This window comes from Mchenga conophoros, linkage group LG23 (assembly GCF_057382185.1).
Source record: "Mchenga conophoros isolate Kocher_MC1m ecotype Shallow Benthic linkage group LG23, M_conophoros_male_GT1.1, whole genome shotgun sequence".
NCBI classification, from domain to species: Eukaryota; Metazoa; Chordata; class Actinopteri; order Cichliformes; family Cichlidae; genus Mchenga; species Mchenga conophoros.
This window is the reverse complement of record NC_140547.1, coordinates 20530561-20558382: the sequence shown is the minus strand read 5'-3', so window position 1 is coordinate 20558382 and position 27822 is coordinate 20530561. Positions and strand designations below refer to the sequence as shown.

The window sequence follows — 27822 nt, the reverse complement described above, 5'->3', positions numbered from 1 at the left end:
GTGCTTGGTTTCAACATTAAACTGAAGAGCAACGACATGGCTGCAGGTCTCTGTGACTCCAGCCATACAGCTGCAGTGGGCGGCTTCAACCTTCCCTGTGATGCTCACAATGACCCATGGCTGCAATGCTGGTTCATTCAGTCTTTGAGAGTGCAGGACCTGAAACACACAGAGACAAAGTTCATTTAAAGACAAGAACTTTAATAAGCCAAGGCTGACACAAATGTGTTTTATCTACTTTCAAATCCATCATAAATGTAACAAATAAAGTGTTAATTTTTTTTATCTTTTTATATAGAATGCTGCATGTTATATTCTAAATCTGCCTGTTTTTATTTTTATTTTATTATTTCAGAAACCCGCCTGCAAAAAATAAACCTAAAGTATGTAATGCAAGGATGTAATCACTTTCAAGAGGGAGAAAGCATAAAGTTGGACTTTAAGTGACAATTATGAATCACTTAATATGATAAGGAGATTCTGCAGGTCATTAATCAATGTATAAAGCTAAAATAGAATATATGTTTTGTTAGGACATAAACACGGAAGCAAGATGTATAATTAGGATTATTTATAATTAATATGAATCAATTAGTGCAATTTCTTTAACCAGAGAGAATGACTAAATCCTTCAGGACAATATCACATCAATGCACTGAACTCACTATGTTATCCATCTAACAGCCTCCACATGTTCTGTAATTCCCCCCTCATGAATGAATTTATGCTGCACTAATCTGAATGTTCGGAGGGAAATCATGCAGTTCCTCGCAAGGAGGAGAGGAGCTTGCCGCTACTAAAACTAAACAGAGCTCCCTGAAAGGCACAGCCAATCACATTGGCCATATTTGTCACATGAGGTAGGACTCCAGTAGAGTACATGATTTAACTCTTTCTGCACCGCTAGGTGAATGAGACGTTGACAGATCGTGTTTTTTTCTTTCTATCGGGTTTGTTTTTCTTTACTCGAAGAGATCAAAGTATTGGTGGGGACAATTCAATAATCGCTGGATATTGGTGGGGACATGTCCCTTCCGTACATGCCAAATCTACGCCCTTGCCTGTTTCTATGGAAATGTCTTAATCAGCAATAGTCTGGCACAAAAAGTAACCTTGTGCCCAATTATGCCCAGTCACGGAGTATTATTATCAACATATTGACAACACCAAAGTTTCCTTTAGGTATCACAGTGGAGGTGAGTGTCGAGACACTTCCAGCACAATTTCTCTGATTGCTTTCACAAAGCCTCGCTGTGACTGTTTTCTTCTTTCTGGTTGATCTTTATTAAAGACAAAAATGTGTCCAAACAACAGACACAACTGTTCATACCCTGCAACCGGATATGAAGAAGACAATATAATACACAAAAAGTAATAAATAAGAGAACGATTTATGTGCTTTCCCAGATTGTTAACACTGTAAATTTACTTTATTGAGGCCCCACTTTACTAAATGACTGAATGAATGGATATTCTTCTTTTGCCTGCTCACTATAGCGGATGGATTTTTCCCTCCATCTGACCCCACCTCTATCATCCTCCTCTGTCACATCGACCGTCTACAGGTCCACCCTCACTACATCCATGAATCTTTTCTAAGTCTTCCTCTTTTCCTCCTCCCCCACAGCTCCATCTTCAGCATCATTTGTCCAGTTTGACACTTGACTGAAACAGGACAAGAATCCCACACAATCAGTGTATCCTGTATAGTTTGACATGTTTTGATGAGAGTGCAAGACGAGCTGGAACACACTTCAGCTGTGGCTCATGAGGCAGACCTGTAACACAGGAAAAGGAGAAAAAAAACCTCTCACTGAGGGAGAGCCACTAGAGCGACCGTAACACAATGATAAATTAAAAAAATGGTTTTTGTTTTTCTCTGTAAACAGTATAGTTTGAGATTTTTCAGTGTTTGAAACCAACAAATATCTGAGTTTAGTGTACTTCGCGTTTAAATATTTCGAGATGTTTTTGACACATTTAGTAAAGTGTTAATGTTTCAGATTCCTTCACCCCTCCCACTTCCTCTCTGTGACTTTACTTTCACTTTGCGGTCCCCAGCTGACGGCTATATGTGAAGCTTCATGTAAAGGTAAGTGAAGCAGTTTGTTATGTTTTCCTGGCTAACATCAGCTGTTTTCAGATTAGTTCCAGCACAAATCTTCCCACATAAAGTACACGGTAACGGACTCACAGCTGGATGATCAACAAGGCCGAGTGTGAAAAAAAAAGAAAAAAAAAAAAGGCCGAGTGTGTCCGCCATTATGGTTATCATCGAGAACCATTGTCCGCCATGTTGTGTGTGTGTTTTTGTTAGTGTGTGATCAGAGTCCGGTGTTCCCTGGAATGAGAATAGCAGCAATTAGTTGATGATCAGCAGCTGAACTCAGAGTCGTTTTTACTGTGGATCCACTTCCTGATGACTGAAGGCAGCTTTTCCTGCCTCCATCAGTCTGTGAAGGAGGCGGAGAGGAGCCGCTGCTATGCCGATCACTGACGCACTGAATGCGGCCTGAGCTCGAGCAGAGAGGCGCTGGAGAAACTCTGAGCTCCGGGTCTCATATGTTTATTATATATGTGTATGAAGCAGAGGGACTCACTGAGACGGACGGGGGGAGGGTAGAAGCAGGAACGGGGAACACAGGGGGACAACATAAAGCGACATGTAAGTCTTATGTAATAAACACGTATTATTCTATGTTCACTGTAACTGCGTCACTTGGCACTTCTCCAAGGGGAAGTAGCGTCAGCAGTTTCGGCCTACAGCATTTTTTGCATACTAAAAACTTTATCTTAATATCTTTTTAAAGTTAAGATTTAAAGAAGGAGAAGTCCACTGTTTTTTGAAATCGTATTTAGAAAGTATTTAAAAGCAACTTTTTAAAGGACAGTAGTTAAATGATTCAGTAATACCCTAGGCTCTGAGACAGGCCTAATTTTCCTTATGAAGGCTCCATCGCCTGTGTGCTGTTTCTCATTTCATCTGAAGATTTTTAACTTTTAAACAGACCTCTTTCTGTCACGGTTAAAGTTACTTATATGTTATGTATGTATATTATATTATGTATTATGTATATACATAATATAGATATGTATGTTAATGTGCATAATATCAGCAATCTCTCTATAGTGCTCTGTCTATATATACATATATGAGACACAGATAACACACAGTGCCATATGTGCTGTTAAACATTCATAAAGTGTTTTGATAAAACAGTGTCTTGTAATATAAAAGGAAATAAGAAAATTTGGGAGCTCTAACAGTAAATACTCACCTTTGTTTGGTAACTGACACCTAAAACAACCATCAGAGCCCCAATTACTGATTACAAGTAAACGCCCCAGTATTTAAAGGGATCCTTGATGTAGTTACTGACACGAGATCCCCTTCTTGATAGAGCCCTCTCCAATCTGGGAAAGGTTACAACCTCTGTATAATAACTTTTGTAGCATGCTCAAGGATTGGTGTAGGCACGATGTAGAGTTATAAAACAGAGTTTATTCTGATCTTGACAGCCTGTGAGAACTATTTGTGGAAGATAACGGTTAAAAAACATCACATCAAAATGCATTCTTGCACTTTGTATCAATCAATCACAGAAACCCCCCAAAATATTTCAGATACACAAACCTTGTGAGCTGACATCCAGGAGGAGCTAAATACTCCTCTATGGTCTTATTATCTTCTTCTCTGTATTCTTTCTCTCTTTCTCACTTATATTCTCCATTTATCTTATCTTGAACATTAATAATCATTAAATAAATGTAAATGTTTCCATAAGTATTTTCTGAGGTACATGTTCACACAGTACACAAGCCATGCAAAATTTACATAAGAGGTGGGATGAAATATGGCATTTTTTAAATGTGCTTTTTCTCAGCACAATGGAGCACTTATATCTTTCCGTCTAAGCCTTTCCATAAATTGATGTGATCCTTACCCAGTTTTCTGCAGTGAATTACCAATGTAAACATAGATTTTATACTAACTCTTTTGCACATTGAGTAATATGTGATGACTGACTGAATAAATAAATAGTAATATCAAAGCAGATCAAACACCAGGAGCAAAATCTTTGTTTGTATTCATCTATATCAAAGAAAATAAACTGAATGAATAAAAACACATTTTGTTATTAGATTCTGACACTCAGAGCTGCTGTAAAATTGATTTGGTTGTTGTTTTTAGTAGAACTTAAATGTGTTTTTAGGCCTGAATCGTGTTGCTAATTATGGAATTATGATGGATGGATACTGGAAATAAAAACGCACATGAATGATTTGTGTTTCCTCTGCAGGTGAAGGTAGAAAGTGTGTTTAAGCTGATGTGGATGTGAATTCAGCAGCATGTATCAGTGTGAGGACAGAGAGGAGGGAGTCCCTCCCTCTAAAACCACTCTGTGTGGGGAACATGAGAGCCAGACCACAGCTCAGAGGTGAGATGACCATCTCTAACTGTCCATGACTCTTCTCATTGTCACAGCTCAACTCTCACATCACTGAAACTTCATTATTCAAATTCAGAACTCTGTGTGTTGTTTTATAGCCTAGAGCTGCTGAAACTGCCGTATTATGCTGGACCTGGATGTGACCCAGAGCCTGAACCCAGCTGTGTGTCCTTAAAGAGTGAGCACTCAAATGGTCATCTTACCAATTTTAAATCTTCTGCTGCAAAGAAGTAAGTTTATTTTACTTTTCCTTCAATTAGTAAACCATTTTTTGATCCTGATGGCTGTTTTGTATCCTGGGTTTAACACTTTGTGGATTGTGTGTAAATTCAGGCTTTTGGTAATAACCATCTGAGCTGTTTTATTTATTCTTCCCGTCTCTGCATTTTGCATTTGGGTCCTCATTCTTCTTATATTTGATAGAGACCCCTCTGAACCAGTGTTAGGAAGTTCATCTTTGAGTATGCATGTGTGTTTATGTCTTTATGTCTCTGTGACCTTCCTGTCTATTTATCAGAAGCTGTCAGAGGTCCAACTTCACTAAAACTAGACCTGAACCGAGCTGTGTGTCCTTTAAGAGCGATCGCTCAAATGGTCATCTTACCAATTTTAAATCTTCTGCTGCAAAGAAGTAAGTTCTAAAAGCCAGCCGAGGTTTGCTTGTGGTCATTCTCTGTCTCTGCATCTTGCATTTGAGTCCTCATTCTTACGACATATGACAGAAACGGACAGACTGAAGGACGCCACTTGGATGAGTGATAAAACGTTTTTCTCGCTGAAAACTTTGAGGCCAGGAGCATTGAATCAACTTCTAGGACAGGGGTGTCAAACTCAAATACACAGTGGGCCAAAATTCAAAATGGAACAAAGTCGCGGGCTAACGTTAATATTTATTGAAAAAAAAAATCTTCCTCCAGATATAAGAATGAATCTTTTCTTATGGACTCAAACAAGTTTTGCTGAAAAACTGAATATAGAACAAGCAAAGCTTAACACTAAACGGTATATATATATATTAGCTGTATAATACCAGTAGGCCAGCTCTAATAGTAATTTGGTATGTGTCACGGCTCAACGGTATGAGGGAACAGGGATGGACACAGGCGCAGAAACCAACCCGGAAGCGAGGTGACAGAAAACAAATGATTTATTTCCGCCCACAGGAAAACAAAGGTGAAACACAAAGCGACGCCACCACACTAGTGGCGCGTAGGATTCGTCTGTGAAAATGAGGGCGACCTAGACACCTCTAGGAGACGGCTGAACAGCGGGGACAGCGGGGAGGTAGAAACAGGACTAGGTAGGGGCCGGGGCATTGGTTTCAGATGGAGGGGACAGGTGGAGCGGAAAACCCGGAGGCGGTCGAGGCGTGGGGAGGCAGGCAGGTGAGCAGTGGGTCGGCAGGCCACGTTGTGTGAGCAGCTGGCGGCCCAGGTCCAGGAGGACGGGAGCGAGGGGAACAAGATCTCCACTCCGGGTGCTATCGCTGAGGACAAGAAAAGACAGGTCAGTCATCACACGGCGTTAAGACAAGGTTTTAGGATGCTCCACTGAACTAACATGGGAATAGGAGATACTCAGGCGATGAGTGGTTGAGAGCGCAGGTCTGATATACCGCTGGCACGATTGCTCACAGGTGGTCAGCCAGGGAGGGGCAACCGGACTCCGCCTAAAGGAGGAGGAGCCGCTGTCTGAGACCTGCAGGTGCCCAACCAGACCATGACAGTATGGCTTCGCGGGCCAAATGTAATTAGGCTGCGGGCCAAATTTGGCCCGCGGGCCAGAGTTTGACACCTATGTTCTAGGATAACTGAAACCGTTCTGAACCAGTTTATGTTTGTGTTAGTGTGTGTGTGTGAAAATTAGCATTTCTCCAAAACTTATTTTCTATTTATCAGAACCCGTCAGAGGTCAGACTCCTCTAAAAGTGAACCAGAACCCAGCTGTGTGTCCTTCAAGAGCGATCGCTCAAATGGTCACCTTACCAATTTTAAGTCTTTTGCTCCGAAGTAAGTTGTAAAATATGTTTTTTTCCCATGTTTGCCATCTGTTGGTGTACCATTCACTCCTTAAGCTTCTGGTTTTTGGAAATAAGCAGTTGAAGCTTTTTATTTTGTCTGTCTCTCTGCATTTGGTGTTTGGGTCCTGACTTTTACTATGTATAAAAGAGACCACTCTGAACAGTTAGGAAGTTCATCTTTGTGTGTGTACTTTAGGTAAATTTGCATTTTTGGTGACTTTCATCTGTATTTACCAGAATCCATCCAAGGTCAGACTTCTCTGAACCCAGCTGTGTGTCCTTAAGGAGTGATCGCTCAAATGGTCGTCTCATCAATTTTAAGTCTTCTTTTGATGAAGTGTAAGTGGTAAAATATTCTTCTTTATGACTTAACTGTCATTTATCCAGTTTTGGCTGTAATTGTATTAATGTGTTGCTTTCTGTTTACCAGAATCGATCATAAACCAGACTCCGAACCTGGACCTGAGCTCAGCTGTATGTCCTTGAGGAGTGATCGCTCAAACGGTCACCTTACTAATTTTAATCGTTATCACCCATCTGGTGAAGAGAAGTAAGTTGTGAGATATGCTCCTTGACATGTTTGCTGCTAGCTAACATGTCCACACTACAGTGGTTCAGTTCTCCCCAGATTTTTACCTGCTAGTTTTTTTTACTTTCCCTTTCTAAGTACAGTTTATCAGCAAAACTTCCATCACATATGACCAGTCACACTTACTACTATCTATAGGGCAGGTCTGTTGGAGTTTAAACCGACAACTATTGCACTCTCAGGTTGAATACAGGCTGCCTGCTGAAACCATTGATCTTCACTCTCTTTACCTACACCTGCACCCCCATCAGCACCTCAAATTTCATTGTTAAGTTTGTTGACACCACCACAATTGTAGGTCTGATCTCTGGCAATTAGGAGACAGAGGCTTGTGGTGGAACATCTGGTGAAGAGTGATCACAGTTACCTTTAGGAGAAGGAAAGGGACAGAACACCTCCCTGTTGGAGTCAAATTGTTAAATGTTGTCATTGTGTTACTTAAATTTGTCAGTCTTGGTTCAAACTGTAGGATCAAAGACATTCCTTTGTTTCTATTGCCCTCCCCAGCCAGTCTGTTGGTGGGGGAGGCTGCAGTGTTTTATTATAGGCACATCCTATGTGAGGGTTCTGTTTTGTTGTTTAGTAAGCTTCCTGCCTTTATGACCCTTTTGTGGGCAGGAAGTCACACACACACACACACACACACACACACACACACACACACACATGCTTACAAACACATACACACACACACACTTACACACACGTGCTTACACGTGCACACACATACACACATGCTACCTTATCTTTTATAACCATGGGGGGGGGGTTACAATGGGTGGTGCTTGTGTTCTCAGAATAAAAGGCTGCAAGGAAGGCTGTTTATTTGACGTTGGCTAGGAAACAGGTGAGGAGCGTTCAGCTCCAAGAGCCTGGTTCCGACCAGCCTCCCTTGCTAGCAAGTAAAACCCGATTCCGTCATTGTCTTGCTTTCTTCATGAGGAATAAGTTTCTAAACCAGCGGGGCCTGTGGAAGCTCAGACCCAACACTCCGTCTTCTCACACTTTGCACTTTATAAATGCTTCAGATTTGTGACATGCATATGTTCACTCCAAAGAAATCGTTTGCTCGTATGAGAACATGCAAATGCAAAATTCCTTTAAAACTTTGAACTGTCATCACTGTTGTCATCTTTCCATCTTTCTGTATATTAATTTATCTGAAGAAAGCCAAACAAAATTTCTTTGTGACAATAAAAGTGATTCTAATTCATGCATTTAAATTATTTTCACATTTTCTTTTACTGATTGTAAAACAGTAGCATACAAATATGAAGCCACTCAGGACTATTGAGCCACTTGCTACCCTGTCTATTTACCAGAGTCTATCAGAGAAGAGCTTCCTGTGAAACAGGATATGCACCTGAACCCAGCTGTCTGTCCTTCAAGAGTGATCGATCAAACGGACGCCTCATTAATTTTAATGAAGAACCTTCTGTTGCAAAGAGGTAAGCTGTGGCTGGTTTCAAAGTTGCTCTAAGAAGTGAACACAGAAAGGCATCATAATTTAGGACAGAGACACTTTGTGACTAACAAGCTGCTGTCATGTGAGTTTCTCAGCCAGATCAAAGCCCTTGCTCATGATGTCTGCTTTTAAAGACAGCAGTGGTCAGGTCGAGGCTCAGATTTATTAAACCTCATTAAACCTGTGATGTCATGGTGGTTACATCCATCTTTGCTGTACATTCTGTGGTTTTCAAGTGACCATTTTTAAAATCGCTCCACAGAAAGAGTATTGCACAAGAGTATTGACTAAAGAAAATGAGCAAGAAAGTAACCTTTTTGTTTACATAAATTGTGTCTGTGTTCTTTGGTTGTAGTGTAAATTTATTCTTTGCTTTTTGCAGGAGGAAACTGGGAAACACATGCTCAACTGAATGCAGCATTCCTGAGTACTTAAAGAAACGTGAATTAAGAAAAAGGTGCCATGATGAAAGGTGAAAATAAGGAAACTGATTTCAGAATTTTTAATTATCTTTTTAACAATAATTTTAAATTAACATTTTTTAAGGCATTTGGGAGAGAGTTAGCGTTTAAGGTAGAATTTGATAATAATAACAACATAAATCTCTATTTCAATGCTTCTTATAATGACAGTGGGACACTTTTGTGTTTTATTAATTTAAAAATTCTAAGAAACATATTTTCTAGAAAAGAAATATTTTGTATCTGGAGGAGGTGGGAAACAAAACAGATTGTGCACTAATGTAAAAGTTTTACTCATTAGAGCTCTGCAACATTAAAGAGACATTTTAAATCCAGTTATGGTGGAAGCAGAGATTGAAAGGCACAGAATGGTAGATGCTGACACAGACACACAGTTTGTTTAGGATGCTGAGGCGCTGGAGAATTCAGGGCCAGCAGTAAAAGGTAGAACCCTTCCAGAAAGGAGGCAAGCAGAAGCAGATGTGGCAGTAAGAGTAGTGTAGGCTGACCCAGTCAGAGCTATGGCTCAGCTTGTTTTTTTCCCCTGCTGACTGAAAATTATTTTAATATTTAGTAAGGACACAATCCCAAAATAACACGCACTAAAGCCTGATAGCCTTTCTCTTCAATTTACACTTTGTTATAGTTTTCATGTCATACTAAACCTTCTTAACATTTGCAAATACACCTGGTGTTGATAAACCCTTTCTTCCTTTAATCAACAAACCACAACTTTGAATTCATGCATCAAATACTTCCTAGAGTGTTGGTGTATTGTTGGGCTGAAAATTTTAAAAGGTTGTGCAGGTAATCTTCAGGTTGAAGGATGGGTGATTTTAGCTCTCAGATTCCAATTAATTTCAGAAACACAGAACTCACAGGGGGAAGCACAGAGTTTGATGCCAGCTGTTTTATTGAACAAGCAAGTTCATCAAAAAATAAAGAAAGCATTAAGCTCCCCTAGGGCCAGAGGTAGGTCGAGTATCCAAAAATTGTACTCAAGTAAGAGTATCATTACTTTAAAATATTATTACTCAAGTATGGTGAAAAGTAGTCGTCAAAAAAGTTACTCAAGTAAGAGTAAAAAAGTACTTGGTGAAAAGGCTACTCAAGTACTGAGTAAGTAGTGAGTAACTGTTTTAAATGTCCGATTTATTTTATAAATAAATGCTATCAAACAAACAAAAATAAATAAATATACAAATTTTAGTATTTTCAAAAGGAATATGTAAAAAGATCCACAAAATAAGGCACAACAATTCTAATTTCAAGATTTCAAGTTTTTCACAACGTAAAGCTTTTTCAAGCAAAACCCACAGTAAATATATTCGCATTTACAGCAGCCTCAGAGAAAACATTAGAACGAGGCAACTTCAACATAACAGACTACAGCTGATGCGCCAGAATGTCATACTAGGGGTGGTTCTTTTAAATACAAGGAGGGATTAAGTAAATCAGAAACAAATGAAACAGAGATGCAACAGGTATAATCAGGAAAAGTTTATTCCCAAGGCGGACAGCGGGAATTAAAAAAACAAACAAACAAAAAAACAAACAAAAACAACACATCTGTGCTAAAATTCCACAGGAATAGACATTCTTACAAAACTTTCAAATGTTCTTTGTATACTAAAATACCCTGAAGTATAGACAGTGGATTAACACAATGTAATATGAAAACACTAAAAACATGCGATACAAACATCAGAATGAAAATATTTCAAATAAAAACTACACTCACAAATAAACACTGAAATCAGAGTAAAACTAATTATAAAAGACAAATACAAATTTCCACTATGTGGATGTACATATGTGTATGGTTCACTTTACCATAAATTGTTTATTCAGTCAGTGAAATGGTGGTTCAGCTTCAGCAACAGTTGGCTCTCAAGGTTCTTGCTGTGAAGCTGTGACCGTTTGGCAGTGAACAGGAGTCCTGCATGACTAAGAAGTCCTTCACAAGCTCCTGATGCAGGAAGAGCTGTATTGATTTTGATCAACAGCTTCTTGATGTGAGAAAAGCCATGCGATAGAGCCACACCTCCAGTGAATGGACATGAAAGGTACCTCTTCAGCCCTGCTTCTGGCTTACCTGACCCCATGGATCCATCATCTTAGTCGGTTAGGCTGCTGTTTGTGCTGGCCTCACCCAGCTCTGTGTCTAGGTGATGTCTGATGAAGTTGAGACCCGTGGAAAGATGTATGGTTTTCAAAAGAATTAGCTCTGGTCATTATAGTGCTGTATACACTGCCAAGCTGCAGATGTTTGGCAAGAAGATTTGATCATACTGGAGATGTTTTTTACTAACTCTTGTAGAAAAACAAGATCTTGTCATTCATATCCCGCACAAACAGTTTGCAATGAATTCCAGATTAAGTTTAAAATAAGAATGTGTGCAAGGCTAAGCAGTGCTAGCCAATAGATCCTCCTGTTTGGCTGTTACTCTGGGAAAAGATGAGAAAGACGGTGATGGAAGTGTGACTGGTGCTGCGATGTAGCCTATATAATATTTATATTGTACAAACGTGATAATTCTGTATATTGTAATAACGTGATATTATATTGTTCAAACGTGAAAGGTATATTGTTAGAACAATATACCTTTCACTTTTCTATTTTTCTCTTGCCTGGGTGGCAGCTCTACGCTTCTGTATCCGAGGCTTTTCAATGTGGCCTCACAAAATTATCACGACTACAACAACCATGAAAAGAGTTGGATGGACATTGCTGCTCAATCACAGCTGCCTGGTCAATGTTTTTCATTATGCTGGGCTTACGCTGTGTGATTTTTGGCCCATTTTGAGCCGATTTTTGAGTCGTGCGACCGTTTTGGCGATCGGCCCAATTTTGGCTTTCATCATGCGTCGTGTAGTATACGTGGGGTAACGAGAAGCGATTAACACCTCACGACCAGCTCCCGATCATCAATCGCTTGGTCGTGAGGGTGTCACTGCAGTTTCTCACACAAACACAAATGTCAGTGAAAAAGACGGCGCAGCACAGCAGTGCAGCGTGTGATCTGGACACAAGCGATGGAGGCACTTGTAGAACTTTGGAAAGCTCATCCGAGCCTTTTCAATGTGGCCTCACAAAATTATCACGACCACAACAACCGTGAAAATAGTTGGATAGACATTGCTGCTCAATCACAGCTGCCTGATCAATGTTTTTCATTAGTAATTTAGCAAAGTTGATGGCGGTGGTGTGTCTGTGTGAGTGAAAGACAGAGAGGGAGAGCGAGCGACAGAATTTCTGTTATAACCTTCATGTTATGGACGCACAGTTTGAGCACTCAGGTCGCATCAGAGCATCAGGCCATATAGTGTGAGACCCTGCATCGTGACCTATGAACTTCTAATCCCTGAGATTCAATTGTACAGTTTGAGCAGGAGCTGAATAACGTGACTGAAATAAATCGCAGTGTTTGCCCAGCTTAATGCAGACTGTTTAAACAAGCTACTGTTTCACATAATAAACCCTGTCACCCACAATATTGCCTTCTGTTTTAACAGTTAAAGCAGTAGAGACGAGCTGTTTGCATGTTCGTGGAACTCTAGCGTCATCAACCAGGCTAGCTGTTAGCTTATAGCTCACGCTAGCTAACCAGCGAGCAGTTAAAAGGACAGCCGAAGCTGCACAAAACACCCACAAACTTATCTCACTACAACGTAGCGCCGAAAATATGACTCGCAGCTCGAGCTCGACACAGCTGCTGTAACATAAGACTGACATCCAGCTAACCACAGCTAAAAAGAGATTTAGAGAAAACTTATCGTTTCAGGTTACACGAGCTGAGTTTTTTCACTCTGAAAAGTTGTTGTTTTGGCTCTCGCTGAAGACATAGCTGTTCTTTTGTACTGCTTTTAAGCAAAACATTCTTTGTATGTGAGGCCGAGGCTGTTCATCCTCTTCAGCTCTAGCGTAGACGACTGGCTCTGCCATGTTTTCATGGGTTTCTTCTTTCCGTGTGTCTGCTACTTTGAAACGCTTGGGCCGCTCTGCCCGCCACAGTTTCAAACTGGTCATGTGACTGTGCATGGGCACATCTGATTGATAGAAAAGTAAACTCCACTGGCGGCATGTTATCTAATGCGTTAAACTAATTATTTTTTAAAAAGTAACGAGTCAAATTTTGCAAATGTAGCGGAGTAAAAGTACCGTTTCTTCTTCACAAATGTACTCAAGTAAAAGTAAAAAGTATCGTGCAAAAAAGGTACTTTAAAAGTAAATTTTTTTCAAAAACTTACTCAAGTAAATGTAACGGAGTAAATGTAACTCGTTACTACTCACCTCTGCCTAGGGCGTTTGCCATAAGCACATGTGGGTCAAGGACCAACATAAACGCACAAACAAAAAGCTCCCAGGAGAACATTTGTTCATTCTTTTATAGGGGTCAGCACCAGGTCCTCCTGCTGCTGGGTAACTTTTCTTGCTTTGTTTTATTACTTATTTAGTTTCAAGGTTAATCTAGATGCATTTTCCCAATTTCTGAAAGTTGATATTAAAACAGTTATTGATTAAATGTGTTCATCATTGTTTGACTCCGATTGATGTCTCAATTTTACCCACTTTGTTGTGTTTCTAATATTCAACACTAGTTTTACATAACTTAATCGGGCTTTCTCCCCAGTCCTTGTCACTCATAATTTTTTTATCCTTTTTAATCCTTTTGACAGTTTTAGGGCCAAAATGAGTTCAAAAGTTTAAACATAATGGCTGTTAACCCAGCTTCTCAACCCTTTTATGACTCTTAGGACAATTTTTCTACCAAACAATTACCAGGTGCTTCAGATGGGCCAGTTTCGATAAACCATATGACTTATGATGTAGATGCTCTTTAAACCAGTGGCAGAGACTTAAGATATAAATGTGGATAATACTTGACCTAAACATATGGGTTGGTGCATTTTGAATATGTTTGTTAAATGCCAAGCACGGTAATTTTAGTAAATAAAAACACTTTGGTGTAGATATCTCGCATGTACAAGCATGCATGATTATATGGTATATATGCCATCAAAAAATCCTCAACAGTGTGTCTGTTTTGTATACTCTTAATCAGATGTTGACTTTGTAAATTGGAACTCAGTCTGTTTGTTGTTCTGGCAGCTTCAACAGAGCCTTTAAAATAAATGGTAATTTAGTCTGATTCATAGCTTATCAGAAGAAATTCTCATCTCATTCTTTCTAAAAAGACGAAGGTAAAGGAGATTCATCCGGCTACATAATCAGTTCTGCTTTATCTTTTTCATTAGCAGTCATACTGGCCAGCCCCAAGAACAATAAATAAATACGCTCTAGTTAGCGACAGCTCGTTTTTAAACTGCAACAGTTCTTAATTGCAAACTAGTTTTATAGCTTTTAATATAGTTTTAACACAAAGGAAATTTTAATTTCAGGGTCTAGAGCAACTGATGGGAACATTCCTGTAATCCATCTGCTGTTTAGCACACAGTCTGCTGCTTTACGCTACTCAGGAGAGGCCACAGATACTGTAAAGATATATTTAATTCAAATATTATAGGGCTAGTTGGTTAACATTAAGCATTCCTTGCAGTAGGTAGCAACTGTAATCAGTAAGTATTAGTACATTGGTTTTATATGCAGTATTTCAATAATCAGTCAGTCAGTTTTTGTTTGTTTTATTTGCAAACCTCCAAGCTGTTTTGAGATATGACTTAATGAATAACATTAAGTTAGAATAACATTTTGAGAACCACTGTTCTATCCTGATATTAGTTTAAATACAGGCTTACAGTATTTTCTTTTGTATATGTGGTTTATTTACATACCCACATATATTTTTTATTTCCTCATATTAAACACAATCAAAGTAATCTTTGTGGAGGTTTTTTGTAATAAATTTCTGTCTATTTTACAGGATCCACCAGGGTCCAGATTTGTCTGAACCTGGACCAGAACCCAGCTGTGTGTCCTTCAAGAGTAACCAGTCAAATGGTCGCCTCATCAATTTTAGCGATCAGCCTTCTGGTGCTGAAAAGTGAGCTGTGACTGATTGTGATTGATAAGCATGTCTAAAGTTTCAAACAATAAGGCCAGACTATGTCTAGATCAGCGGTCCCCAACCCCCGGGCCTCGGACCGGTACTGGTCCGTGAGAGTTGAGGCTCAGCTGTGAAATGTATGGTTTTCAGGGTTTTTATCGGTTTTCAGCGTTATTTTGTTATCGTTTTTATCGTTAACTCGGTTTTCCTGGGTCTTTTCACGTGTGTTATGAATAACTCTTCTATTTTTCAGTAGCGGTACTAGTTTTATTTTGTTGTATTTATCCGCGAGACCTTAAAGGCCGGTCCATGAAAATATTGTCGGGCATAAACCGGTCCGTGGTGCAAAAAAGGTTGGGGACCGCTGATCTAGAGGCAAGTGCTCAGACTTCAGACTGATAAAAACACTCAATTTGTCACAGTTTTTTTTTTGTCTGTATAATGTCACAGGGAGGGGCTATACATAGAATGGTCGTCTTAGGCACAGCTCTGGATATGACCACAGAAATCACACCTACCTGCTGTTTAAACCTTCTGTCTATAAGAGCCAGTCAGAAAAAAGTTGGTTTGAAAGGAAGGTGGCTTTAAAGGGAAACACTGTTGGATAAATATGAATTATTTTACAATGAGAATTCAATACAATTTTAAATGAGAAGATTAATATCTATAATATTTATTAATACCTGTTATCTAATATTACCTAATACCTACCTCTGGATACTAATGAGTGAAAATCAAAGCCTCAACAGTAAACAAAACAGAGAACATCTAATTATAAAAAAGAAACTCCAAAAATAAGCTTTGAATAACAGGGATAATGACACAAACACTAACTTGTGGCTCAGCCAATAAATAAAAACTATTTGTTGAATATATGTGGAAAAAATACAAAATGGGACAACACCAACATCTGCACACAGTCACAGATAATTATCTCCATGTAGTTTGGACATATCCTACTATTCAAGGATCCAAGGATCCTGCTGTCTTCATGTCACTGTTTAACAAACATATCAACCAAACAGAAGAAAAATGGTCTAATTGATCTAACACCAATGCAAAAATCTTTTGAAACTGGAAATCAAAGCATTCTCTCAATCTAAATCAGCCATCTGGACTGATTTAATTTAATTAATTACATAAATAACAGCTCTCCACAATGATGACATGCAGTCTGGTGGTAATTTCTAAAACATCCATCCAATTATGTGGCATTGACATGGCTCTATTTGTTAATGCAAGAATGTTGTTAATGTCCAATATATTTTCTTTATTTTCTTATTATGATAGAACATATAACAAATAATTATTAGAAACACTCTGAATATCCCTCAATTTTCACCACTTTAATGGATTCGGGTTGCAGGGGCAGCAGTCTGAGCAGAGAAACCCAGATTTCTCATACCCCAGCAGCCTCTTCCACTCACCCGAGGGGGACACCAAGTTGTTCCTAAACCAGCTGAGAGATATAATCTCTGCAGTCGTGGGTCTGAATAAATCTTGAAGGAAACTCATTTCTGCTTATATCCATTCTTTCAGTCACAACTCAGAGTTTATGACCTTAGGTGATGGTAGGAACGTAGATGGGTAATTCAGCAGCTTCACTTTTATGCTTAACTCTCTCTTTAAGAAGACTGAGTGGTGCAACAACTAATTTCTAAACCAAGTGAACCAAGTGAAATGTCAGGATTGTTGCCATGCACATTCCTATAAAGATGGAAATACACTTTTCTCACATACAGATTTGTGCGTGTACACACGTACACAAAAATACCCATACAAACAGATAATGATTAAATACTTTAAAGAAATAAATAAAATAAAAAAATTATAATATCAACATTGTCCCTCACAGTAATAACAACAACAACAACAATAATGATAATCAATAGAAAATTAGATTTGCAATTAAAAGCATGCATTTTATTCTGTTAAGTACTCTTTCAATGTTTATATGTCCGATACCACAGGGGACTTTAAAAGTTCTCGTTCTTGGCATATGGGAATTATTTTGTAGCAATGCAGCAAACCAACTGTCTTCTCATTTTTACTGTCCTTTATGATTTTTCCACAGAGAAGAGTCTTCAAGTTCAGAGGTTCACAGTGGTCACCATTTCCAGCGACATCCAACACCACAGGACATATTTATGGTCTGTAAAAACACAACAAATACTTTAACACCAAAAGTGACATAATAATAATTTCTTTGAAAGGACAAGTCTATGAATAGTCCAGTCACTTACGAATATGCTGTATATATGATAAGAATGTTTTTCTTAATTATGAACCAACTGTGGATGGAGGTACATTGGCTTCCAGTATGATGAACAGAACTGCAGAGTTCTTCTTTGGATATTTTAAATGTACTCCAGTTTTCTTTCACCTGCTCAACATTATTAAAATTCAGAACATTCTTTCTTAGAGCTGAAAGACTGATCCATACCTCAGTTACCTCAGGTTGAATGACCGAAATCCTGATCTCTCTGCTGGAGGTCTCTTTCGGTTACATTTATTTTCCCAGTGAATGATTTCATTAAGAAAATAAGATTAATTGAGTTTCAGTCTATTATTTTCCATTTTACAGATTTTCTTAATTGCTTAGGTGAAATTCTCACAGCAGAAAATTTATTCGCATCACTTTTAATGCAGTTCTCAAAACAGTCAGGCTCGCTTTCATAATACAGAGTAAACTGTGCAAAAGGCACTCAAACAATAAAAACTTTTTTTCCATATGTCAAAAGTAGACAAAATCAATCAGTCACTTCAACGGTGTGAAGACATCAATTTTTTTTTATTTAAAAAACAAAATCAAATAAAAACCTTTTTTTAATTTTTTATTATGGAAAATAAACAGTTGTTTGTATTTCTAAAATAATTTGAGACCTTACTTTTGGGATTGCCCTCGTAGAAAAGACAAATTGCCTTGAGATGACTATTGTGTTTTTGGTGCTAATTGAAACTAAATGTAATTAGAAATGGACTGTGTCTCCAACATGGACCTGATGTATTACTACTGTATTCTGTTCCAGTCGCTGGAGAACACCATTGTCAGTTTTGTGAAGGACGAGCTGAACAAGATCCACAATGCTCTGAGTCGAGGTTACACAGAAGGCCCAGAGAGCCTGAGGGAGAAAGAAAAGCTGGAAGATGAGGATAAAGAGCAGTGGAAGAACATCAGAGAGCCTTTTCTAAAGCTCACAGTGTACTTCCTGAGGAGAATGAAGCAGGAGGATCTGGCTGACCGACTGCAGAGGAGTAAGTTTCTCTAAAGATTTAAAATGCTGAAAAAGGCATTTAGTAATGTCTCAAGTGATGAACAAGCATAGTAAAACATAATTTGAATCTTTTAAACTCTTTTAAAACTCTAGTTAAATATTCGCAGTGTAATAGTGTTATAACATAAGATGGAGCATTACCACGTGACATGAGGCATTAGCTCCATTTTCTAACACAGGGAAGAAATTTTGAGATAAAACTATTTTCAACATGTTTTATTAACAAAAACAAGTAATTATCAGAAAAACTGAATATTCATCCATTTTCTTCCGCTTATCCAACTAACTGTGGGGCCGGAGCCTATCCCAGCTTTCATAGGGCAAAAGGTACAGGACAGGTCACCAGTCACACACGCTTTTTATTATTCGCACGTTTTGCCGAATTTAATGAAAACTGTTGCAATTTTTCTTTCAGGCAGGAAATGTAAAAAGAATAACAATGAAACAGGGATTAAAGTGAGATTTGTCAGGTGCGAGAGCCCTAAGGTCTGGTTAGCAGTGTAGCACGAGGAAAAGAACTGCAATAAGTCACATGGTATTTTCTGTTGTGAGCATTAGCTGAGTTTTGTTTTTTTTCCATTTTGAACAAGATGTGAGTCTGGCCTGTGCTACTGCTGCTGTTTGTGGTTTTAGCCACCTGAATTCAACAAGATATAAATAGACACTCCATGCACTGTCATGGCTGCTTTTCTACCCCAAACATATTTCATGCTAGTATGAAATATGTTTTGGGGTAGAATGGGGTAGAATAAAATAGAATAAAATAATAAAATGCAGATAACTACTGCTGCCCTTGATCTAGCCCAGTGCTTTTTTTTCTGGCATGTCCCTCTTCAGAAACTCAAAAAGCTCACCCGTTACATCTTAGAATTTTGGTACCAATAAAAATGGATCCATGTTTCTATTAAATTGTTCAAACTATAGAGTTATACTTAATTGTTTTGATGTAATTCGCACAGTAGAAATATTTTTTCTCACCAGTCTTAATGCAGTTCTCCAATCAGTTAAGGCATTTTTCATAACACAGAGTCACCTGTGCAAAAGACACTACAGAAATCAAAACCTTCTTGACATATGTCAACACATCAGTGAATCAGTTCTACGCCATGTTGAATAAAAACATTTCACCACCATTTACAGACTTGAATCGTCCAAATGTTTAATTTTTTTCTCAAAACAAAAAAAATAAGCAGCACTCAAAACATTTAGACATGTAGACATAGCCAAGACAACCTGCTGAAATTCAAGCCGAGCAAGCCGATTGAATGTGACATGGCTGTTTAAAGGAAAATTTGAATGAGCAGCTGTGACACAAAACTGAAAGAATCTATTTCTATTTGCTGCAATTAAACCTCTGACAGTGTGTTACTGCACTTGCTTTTTCATACATATCTGAAAACAATTTGAAATAATATAACTGAAAAGACTAATGCAATGCTGGACAGTATTCAGGAAAGTGAGAGATCTAGAGCAAAAGTAAAAACCTATGATGAGATGTTAGATTCAAGTGAGTATCAACACAGTAACAAATATCTTTAGTAGTGAAGTATGTAATAGAAACGATAGCAGTGTGTATAAAATTGAAAATGTCTAATGTGGTTGAGGAAACGCATTAGATTCAATTTTGATACGGTTAATGTTTTGATTAGAATTCAGTTTGTTCTTCATGGTGTTTCATCAGGTTTCTCATTTATAGATACGCTTAGGGCTGTGCGATATGACCAAAATCTCATATCCCGATATAACAATTCTATCGTCCCGATAACGATATAAATCACAAAAATGTAACATTTTCTGTAAATTCTGTGAATCTCGGGCAGCTCGTCTTGCGTGGAGTGTTTCCAGCTGCGCATCATGTAGCTGGAGTCGAGTGTTTTAACAGATGCATGAAACTATACATTTTTAGACATAAGTTGTAAAGGCTGCCGTTTTCTTTATTTATTACACGGCGTGCTGCAGGGAAAAGCCTGTTCTAACGTTTGAGTCTAAGGTTTATTTTTTAGCACCTGGCGGCTCTTTTTTACTTCTCATCCGTAAATAATCTGCATCTTTCACGTGATTCAGTTTATTTAGAAAAGTCTCAACAGGATCTTGAGCTTTATTGTGAAAGGTTTATGTGCAACATAAACAAGCAGACACACGTTGCTGTTACCGTCGTTGTTGCTAATGACAACGCATAAAACAGGCGCTTGTCCGTCTGTAGTGTGGTTATATTAAATATAAGAGAAAGAGAGAACTTTAAGAAATTAATATAGCCACTACAGTGACCATCAAAACGGTGAAAAAATATTGCCGTAAACAGTTTATTTTGCGACACCACGAAACAAATGATAGCGTAAATGAAACGATAGATGTTTTTATATCGTCATCCGATATATATCGTTATATCGAACAACCCTAGATACGCTGACTAATTAAAAAAAAAAGTCTAACATGAATCAGGACATCACAAGTTTAAACTTACATTTAATCACTTGCTGAGAAGTCCTTACCTTTGCAAGTAATAGTCATCTTCACCTTCGCTCTATTACTTACATATTTCTTCATCTCGGAGAAATTGCCCACCCCCAATACAGCAGTTATGTCTTTAGCGTGCAGACAGATTGTGATCCAGACTGCACAAAAAGAGTTGAATTGTTTGAAATGCTGCATTTGAAATTACCTGCCACATATTTTTTCTTTTTATATTCCCTCTGGTTTTAAGCACTAGCTACATGTTAATTATTATATGTTAGATACTAACTAAATATACTTTTTCGATCCTAATATCTAAGATTGAAAGTATCAAAAGCAACAATGAGAACTCATAACGTAGAGCAGTTCATCTACTAACCATCAACTATCTACTAAGGCTGGTGGCTCAATCCCAGCTTCAGTTTAAGCTAAAACAAAGAAGAGAAAGGTCTACACTTACCAATCACAAAATATAATCTGTGTCCTAAATACTGAAGTCTGGTCCACTGATTTAGTTCCACAGCTTTGATAATGTTTGTCCAGATGCATCACTGCTTTAAAATGCTGAAGGAGGTTTGTAAAGTTACCCTCAGATATGCACATCACTAGCCTCATATCCAAAGTACTACTGATTAATCGTTCAGCCCCAATTCACATTTCTTTAAAGTAGCTTACTGTGTAATTTGCTTATTAAACTTATTCCTTGTTTTCTTGCAGAACTTATTGTTCCCCTTTATCAGTGTAAACTTAAATCTAACCTGAAGAAGAAGTTCCAGTGTGTGTTTGAGGGAGTTGCTAAAGCAGGAAACCCAACCCTTCTCAATCAAATCTACACAGAGCTCTACATCACAGAGGGAGGGACTGCAGAGGTCAATGATGAACATGAGGTCAGACAGATTGAAACAGCATCCAGGAAACCAGACAGACCAGAAAGAACAATTAGACAAGAAGACATCTTTAAAGCCTTACCTGAAAGAGATGAACCAATCAGAACAGTGCTGACAAAAGGAGTGGCTGGCATTGGGAAGACATTCTTAACACAGAAATTCACTCTGGACTGGGCTGAAGGCAAAGCCAACCAGGACATCAATTTTACATTTCCCTTCACTTTCAGAGAGCTGAATGTGCTGAAAGAGAAAAAGTTCAGCTTGGTGGAACTTGTTCATCACTTCTTTACTGAAACCAAAGAAGCAGGAATCTCCAGCTTTGAAAAGTTCCAGGTTGTGTTCATCTTTGATGGTCTGGATGAGTGTCGACTTCCTCTGGACTTTAACAACACAGAGACCCTGACTGATGTTACACAGTCCACCTCCGTGGATGTGCTGTTAATAAACCTCATCAGGGGTAAGCTGGTTCCTTCTGCTCACCTCTGGATAACCACACGACCTGCTGCGGCCAATCAGATCCCTGCTGAGTGTATTGACGTGGTGACAGAGGTCAGAGGGTTCACTGACCCACAGAAGGAGGAGTACTTCAAGAAGAGATTCAGAGATGAGGAGCAGGCCAGCAGGATCATCTCCCACATCAAGACATCACGAAGCCTCTACATCATGTGTCACATCCCAGTCTTCTGCTGGATCACTGCTACAGTTCTGGAGGATGTGCTGAAAATCACAGAGGGAGGAGAGCTGCCCAAGACCCTGACTGAGATGTACATCCACTTCCTGGTGGTTCAGGCCAAACTGAAGAAAATCAAGTATGATGGAGGATCTGGGATAGATCAACACTGGAGTCCAGGAAACAAGAAAATGATTGCGTCTCTGGGAAAACTGGCTTTTGATCAGCTGCAGAAAGGAAACCTGATCTTCTATGAATCAGACCTGACAGAGTGTGGCATCGATATCACAGCAGCCTCAGTGTACTCAGGAGTGTTCACACAGATCTTTAAAGAGGAGAGAGGACTGTACCAGGACAAGGTGTTCTGCTTCGTCCATCTGAGTGTTCAGGAGTTTCTGGCTGCTCTTCATGTCCATCTGACCTTCATCAACTCTGGAGTCAATCTGCTGGAAGAACAACCAACTTCAAAGACTTCTGAAACAAGACAATCTGCAGAGAAACACTTCTACCAGAGTGCTGTAAACAAGGCCTTACAGAGTCCAAATGGGCACCTGGATTTGTTCCTCCGCTTCCTGCTGGGTCTTTCACAGGCAACCAATCAAGCTCTACTACGAGGTCTGTTAACAAAGATAGGAATAAGCTCACAGACCAATCAGGAAACAGTCCAATTCATCAAGAATAAAATCAGTGAGGATCTGTCTCCAGAGCAAAGCATTAGTCTGTTCCACTGTCTGAATGAACTGAATGATCGTTCTCTAGTCGAGGAGATCCAACAGTCCCTGAATTCAGGAAGTCTCTCCACAGATAAATTGTCTCCTGCTCAGTGGTCAGCTCTGGTCTTCATTTTACTATCGTCAAATGAAGATGTCGAGGTGTTTGACTTGAAAAGATACTCTGCTACAGAGGAGGCTCTTCTGAGGCTACTGCCTGTGATTAAAACAACTAAAAAAGCTCTGTGAGTGTATGCCTGAGTATGTATATGATATATTTTTTTTCAAACTACTATTTATTGTTATTTAATTATTTACTATTTCAAACTTTTTTCCCCCCCAGGCTGAGTGGCTGTAACTTGTCTTGGAGAAGCTGTGAAGGTCTCTCTTCAGTTCTTAGCTCTCAGTCTTGCAGTCTGAGAGAGCTGGACCTGAGTAACAACAATCTAGAAGCTTTAGGAGTGGAGCATCTGTCTGTTGGCCTCAAGAGTCCACATTGTACACTGGAAGCTCTCAGGTCAGAATCACTCAACACATTCATCTAGTCACAATTTAAATTCTGATTAACATGATAAATCTCTATCTCCGGGTTCATCCTGCAGTCTAAAATTGTGCGTTTTAGATTAATCAGTGATTCTAAATTGGCCCTAGGTGTGGATGTGAGAGTGTGTGGTTTTCTGTCTCTCTGTGACGGAGTTGTAACCTGTCCAAGGGTGACCCCACATTTTACCTTAGGACAGTTCGGTAGGCTCTAGAAACCTCATGATCCTAAGAAGGATAAATGGTTAAGAAAAATCAAATAATTTGAAATTAGTTTCCAGTCAGCATGATGTTATATTATAATTTGGAGTGTGTCGAGTTAAAACCCAAGTGCAGAACACAGGCTGATATTTATTGTGGCTGATGAGTTCAAGACGTAAATCCAAAACTGAGGCTTTTTAAAGAAAAATTATTATTATCTCTGCAGTCTGTCAGGTTGTCTAATAAGTGAGGAAGGTTGTGCCTCTCTGGCCTCAGCTCTGGAATCCCACCCTTCCCATCTGAGGGAGCTGGACCTGAGCTACAATCATCCAGGAGACTCAGGGGTGAAAAGCTTGTCTACTCAACTGGAGAATCCAAACTGGAAATTAGACACACTCAGGTATGGAGGCACACTTTGTAAATGAAAATTGGTTACATTGATAGCACAAAAGCACTGTTAAAAAGCACTTATAATGGATTGGATTTATATAGCACTTTCCAAGGCACCCAAAGCGCTTTACAATGCCACTATTCATTCACTCTCGCATTCACACACTGGTGGAGGCAGCTACAGTTGTAGCCACAGCTGCCCTGGGGCAGACTTAAAAACCACATTCAGGAATAGGCAGATTGGAGATTAATTTATTCATGCTCTTGGAGAAATAATACATGGATATCACCAATGTCCTCCTGCATCATGTGCACTGGCATCAGCTTCTAGGTTATAGCCAGTAAAGGGAGATTTCACTGGTCAGATTTTAAATTTTGAAATTCAGATGAAACCTTTTCAGGAAAACTAATTTTCAGTGCAATACTTCTATTTTGTTCTAATTTTCTAGTTGACCTTACAAATATTTGGGTACTTTTCCACCATTGCTTTCTTTAAATCCTAACAAACAGAACAAATCTTTGCGTTGTTTCTTTTTGTTGTTTGTCAGTTGTCTATGGTCTCCTTTTTTCCATCTCCTCTTTCCCTCACCTCCCAACCATTGAAGGCTAATGGCTGCCCCTCCCTGAGCCCTTTTCTGTTATAGATCTCTTCCTGTTAAAAGTTCTTCTGTCCCACCACTGCCTAAAGAATTTTCTGATTGTTAAGAGTTCTCTGTCTGATATTGTTGGCTGCTAACCTTACAATGAAAATTCCTTGAGATGATTGTTGTATTAACTGGTGCTATAAAATAAATAAATAAATAAATAAATGAATGAATGAATGAATGGAATAGAATTGAACTAAACTAATTTGACCCCGTTTCTTTCAGGGTGGAGCCTGTTGGAGTCCAATGGTTGACACCAGGTTTGAGGAAGTGTAAGTGTGTTTTATGAAAACAAACCAGTACACATCTAACCATCTTCACACTGTGACATTACTCAATCAAAATATGACGTCAAGAATATAGGCATAGTACTAAACGATGCACCCATTCTGATAAAGTGATGAAATGTTATTTTCACATTTTTCTGGATCAATCTAAAACAAAGTCGTCACTAAAGTGGATTTCATGCAAGACATCTAGTAAAGATAACTGAATTCATTATTTTCTATGCATATATTCTGGTCTATAGAGCTTCAGTTGACAGAAGCTGTTCATGTCTTGACAGGACTTTTATTTTAAAACAATACTTATATCATATTTTTTGTTTAAAAAATTATAAAGTAAATCAGATCGCCTGGCTTTGACATTCAGTCTCTGGTAGCTGATTACTAATTCATATGTTTTTATAAGACACCGGAAAATAATTAAGGAAGCGAGAGAGGAACCAATCAGGGAAATGATTGAAAAGAGAAGAGGGCAGATGTTAGAGAGCAGTGAGATATGAAAATTACATAGTGACTAGATAAATGTGCTCAGACAGAGAAATGAGTTCATGATTTATTCATAAAGTGACTCTAACATTTGATTGTGTTTGTAGTTAAAACTGATTAATATATCAGTAACTTGACTCTGGTTACATCAAAAGTATGTGTGTCATTGGTGCACTTTGGTACTTAACAGCTGTACACCTCTGGTTATTAGTCATCATCACAGAGTCAAACACTGAACAAATCATGGGTCAATAACTGCAGCTGGATTGTGTTTGTTCTTTCCTTCAGATTCCTGTGAACTTACACTGGATGAAAACACAGTACAGGGAAAACTCACACTGTCTGACAACAACAGGAAGGTGATCATTGAAGGGGATCAGTCATATCCAGATCATCCTGACAGATTTGACTTCTGGCCTCAGCTGCTGTGTACAAATGGTCTTACTGGTCGCTGTTACTGGGAGGTCGAGTGGAGTGGAAAGGTTTTTATATCAGTGAGTTACAGAAGAATCAGAAGGAAAGGAGACAATGTTGACTGTAGGTTTGGATGGAATAATCACTCCTGGTGTCTGAGCTGCTCTGATGGTGGTTACTCTGTGCGCCATGACAACATACAAACATCCATCCCTTTCTCCTTTACTGCCGTCAGTCATAGAGTAGCAGTGTATGTGGACTGTCTTGCTGGCACTCTGTCCTTCTACAGAGTCTCCTCTGACACTCTGATCCACCTCCACACCTTCAACACCACATTCACTGAACCTCTTTATCCTGGATTTGGTTTCAGTTCTGGATTTGGAATCTTGACACCTGGTTCCTCAGTATCTCTGTGTTTAGAATAAGAGAAACATCCTGTGTAGATAAACCATAAACATATTTTGTAGTCTCAAAACCAAAATGAGCGGAATGTTATTTTGTTTAACGCAGTAGCTCCAGTAACAAATATGCTCTCGTGTTACTACTGGTACAGCAACAAGTTTCTACCTCAGCAACTTCCACAACTGCCTCAGCTCTGTCAATCTGACACCTTTTTTGTAATTGTGGATAATGTGGACATGTTGTGATATAAAGATTATTTAGTCAGCGAATCTGTTACTAGACTGACAGTAATTATTTTTTAGTTTGAAGCATTCAAAAGAATGAGTGATGACATACTGTAAATTTCTGAAATAATGAAATGTGACTATCAGTGTTTGGCATTACAGTGGCATTTAACTTCCGGATCCTAGATATTGAACTGGACAAAATTAAACCGAAGTTCAGGTAAAAACCACACTACAAACGCTCCAGCCATCCTGTGATCCTGATAAGAATAAGTGGAAGAGAATGAATGGATGGATGGAACTACAAATGTTATTATTTTATATGTCACCTGGTCAGAAGTAATTTTTTCAGATTTCCTTAAAACTGATTTAGAGTTCATTTGTATATTTATTTCTGGAATGATATTCTAGCACATTTCTGCAGATTACAAGACTTGTGTTCAGATATAAATAAATAAATTAAATAAATAAATAAAACTTTTTAGCCTACTTGATTTTTACTTTAACCTGTTAGGCACCAAAGGGCTTTCTGAGTTTCCTGCTTGAAAATGACATGGCCAAAATGAATGAATAGTATTTCTCTGCAATTAAAAACTCTGTGTAAACAATCTTGGTATCAAATTAAAGCTAATACCTGTGAGATTTAATCAGATGTGTAGAAATTATAGCAGATGTTACTGTGTCTAAGTTACTGAGACTGGAACACAGAAAAAGTACATAGATTTTTTTTTATCCTCGCCTCATTTATTTTTTATTTTTTAGCATATAACCCCTTTAAAAACATGCTTTAGTTTACATTTTAATCCACAAAATCATTAATCAACATGTAAACATCACCTATGAAAAGATTTATACTGTAACCGCTCGGTCTTATTCCAGGAAACATATTTAACAAACTCTGAGCTTAAAAATACACTCTAAGTTGATTAACTCTGAGATCAGCAATTCTAAATTTCCTATTCCAGAACAAGTGATCAGAGTTAGTTATATCAATTCCTAGTAGCTTCACCTCGAGTTAAGTCCATACTTGAGTAGGGAAAGAAAGCCATCATCAACTCCCAACACCAGGATTTATCATGACAACAGGTAAATAATGAGCAGAGCCTCCATTTTAATCCAGTGGACCAAAGAATATGAACATGAGTCCGTGCTGATCAGGATAAATTGAAGATAAAAAAAAGGGGGGGATAAACAGATCAGACACAGTTTACTGATGGACCTGTGATTTTAGTTACCCCGGGGCCCTA

At 38.6% G+C, this 27822-nt stretch overlaps 1 protein-coding gene across 1 annotated transcript; it reads left to right on the top strand.

Annotated features, from left to right (window-relative positions):
• Positions 1-1957: 1957 nt before the first annotated feature.
• Positions 1958-27052, top strand: LOC146547135 (uncharacterized). The gene is made up of 17 exons (XM_085265849.1): positions 1958-2092; positions 4302-4439; positions 4550-4681; positions 4969-5082; positions 6350-6460; positions 6709-6810; positions 6902-7021; positions 8383-8508; positions 8908-8997; positions 14872-14991; positions 17069-17144; positions 18024-18249; positions 21441-23235; positions 23334-23507; positions 23958-24131; positions 24991-25037; positions 25824-27052. The coding sequence occupies exons 2-17, from the start codon at positions 4351-4353 to the stop codon at positions 26372-26374; spliced, it is 4047 nt and encodes a 1348-aa protein (XP_085121975.1). The 5' UTR covers positions 1958-2092; positions 4302-4350; the 3' UTR covers positions 26375-27052.
• The last annotated feature ends 770 nt before the right edge of the window (positions 27053-27822 follow it).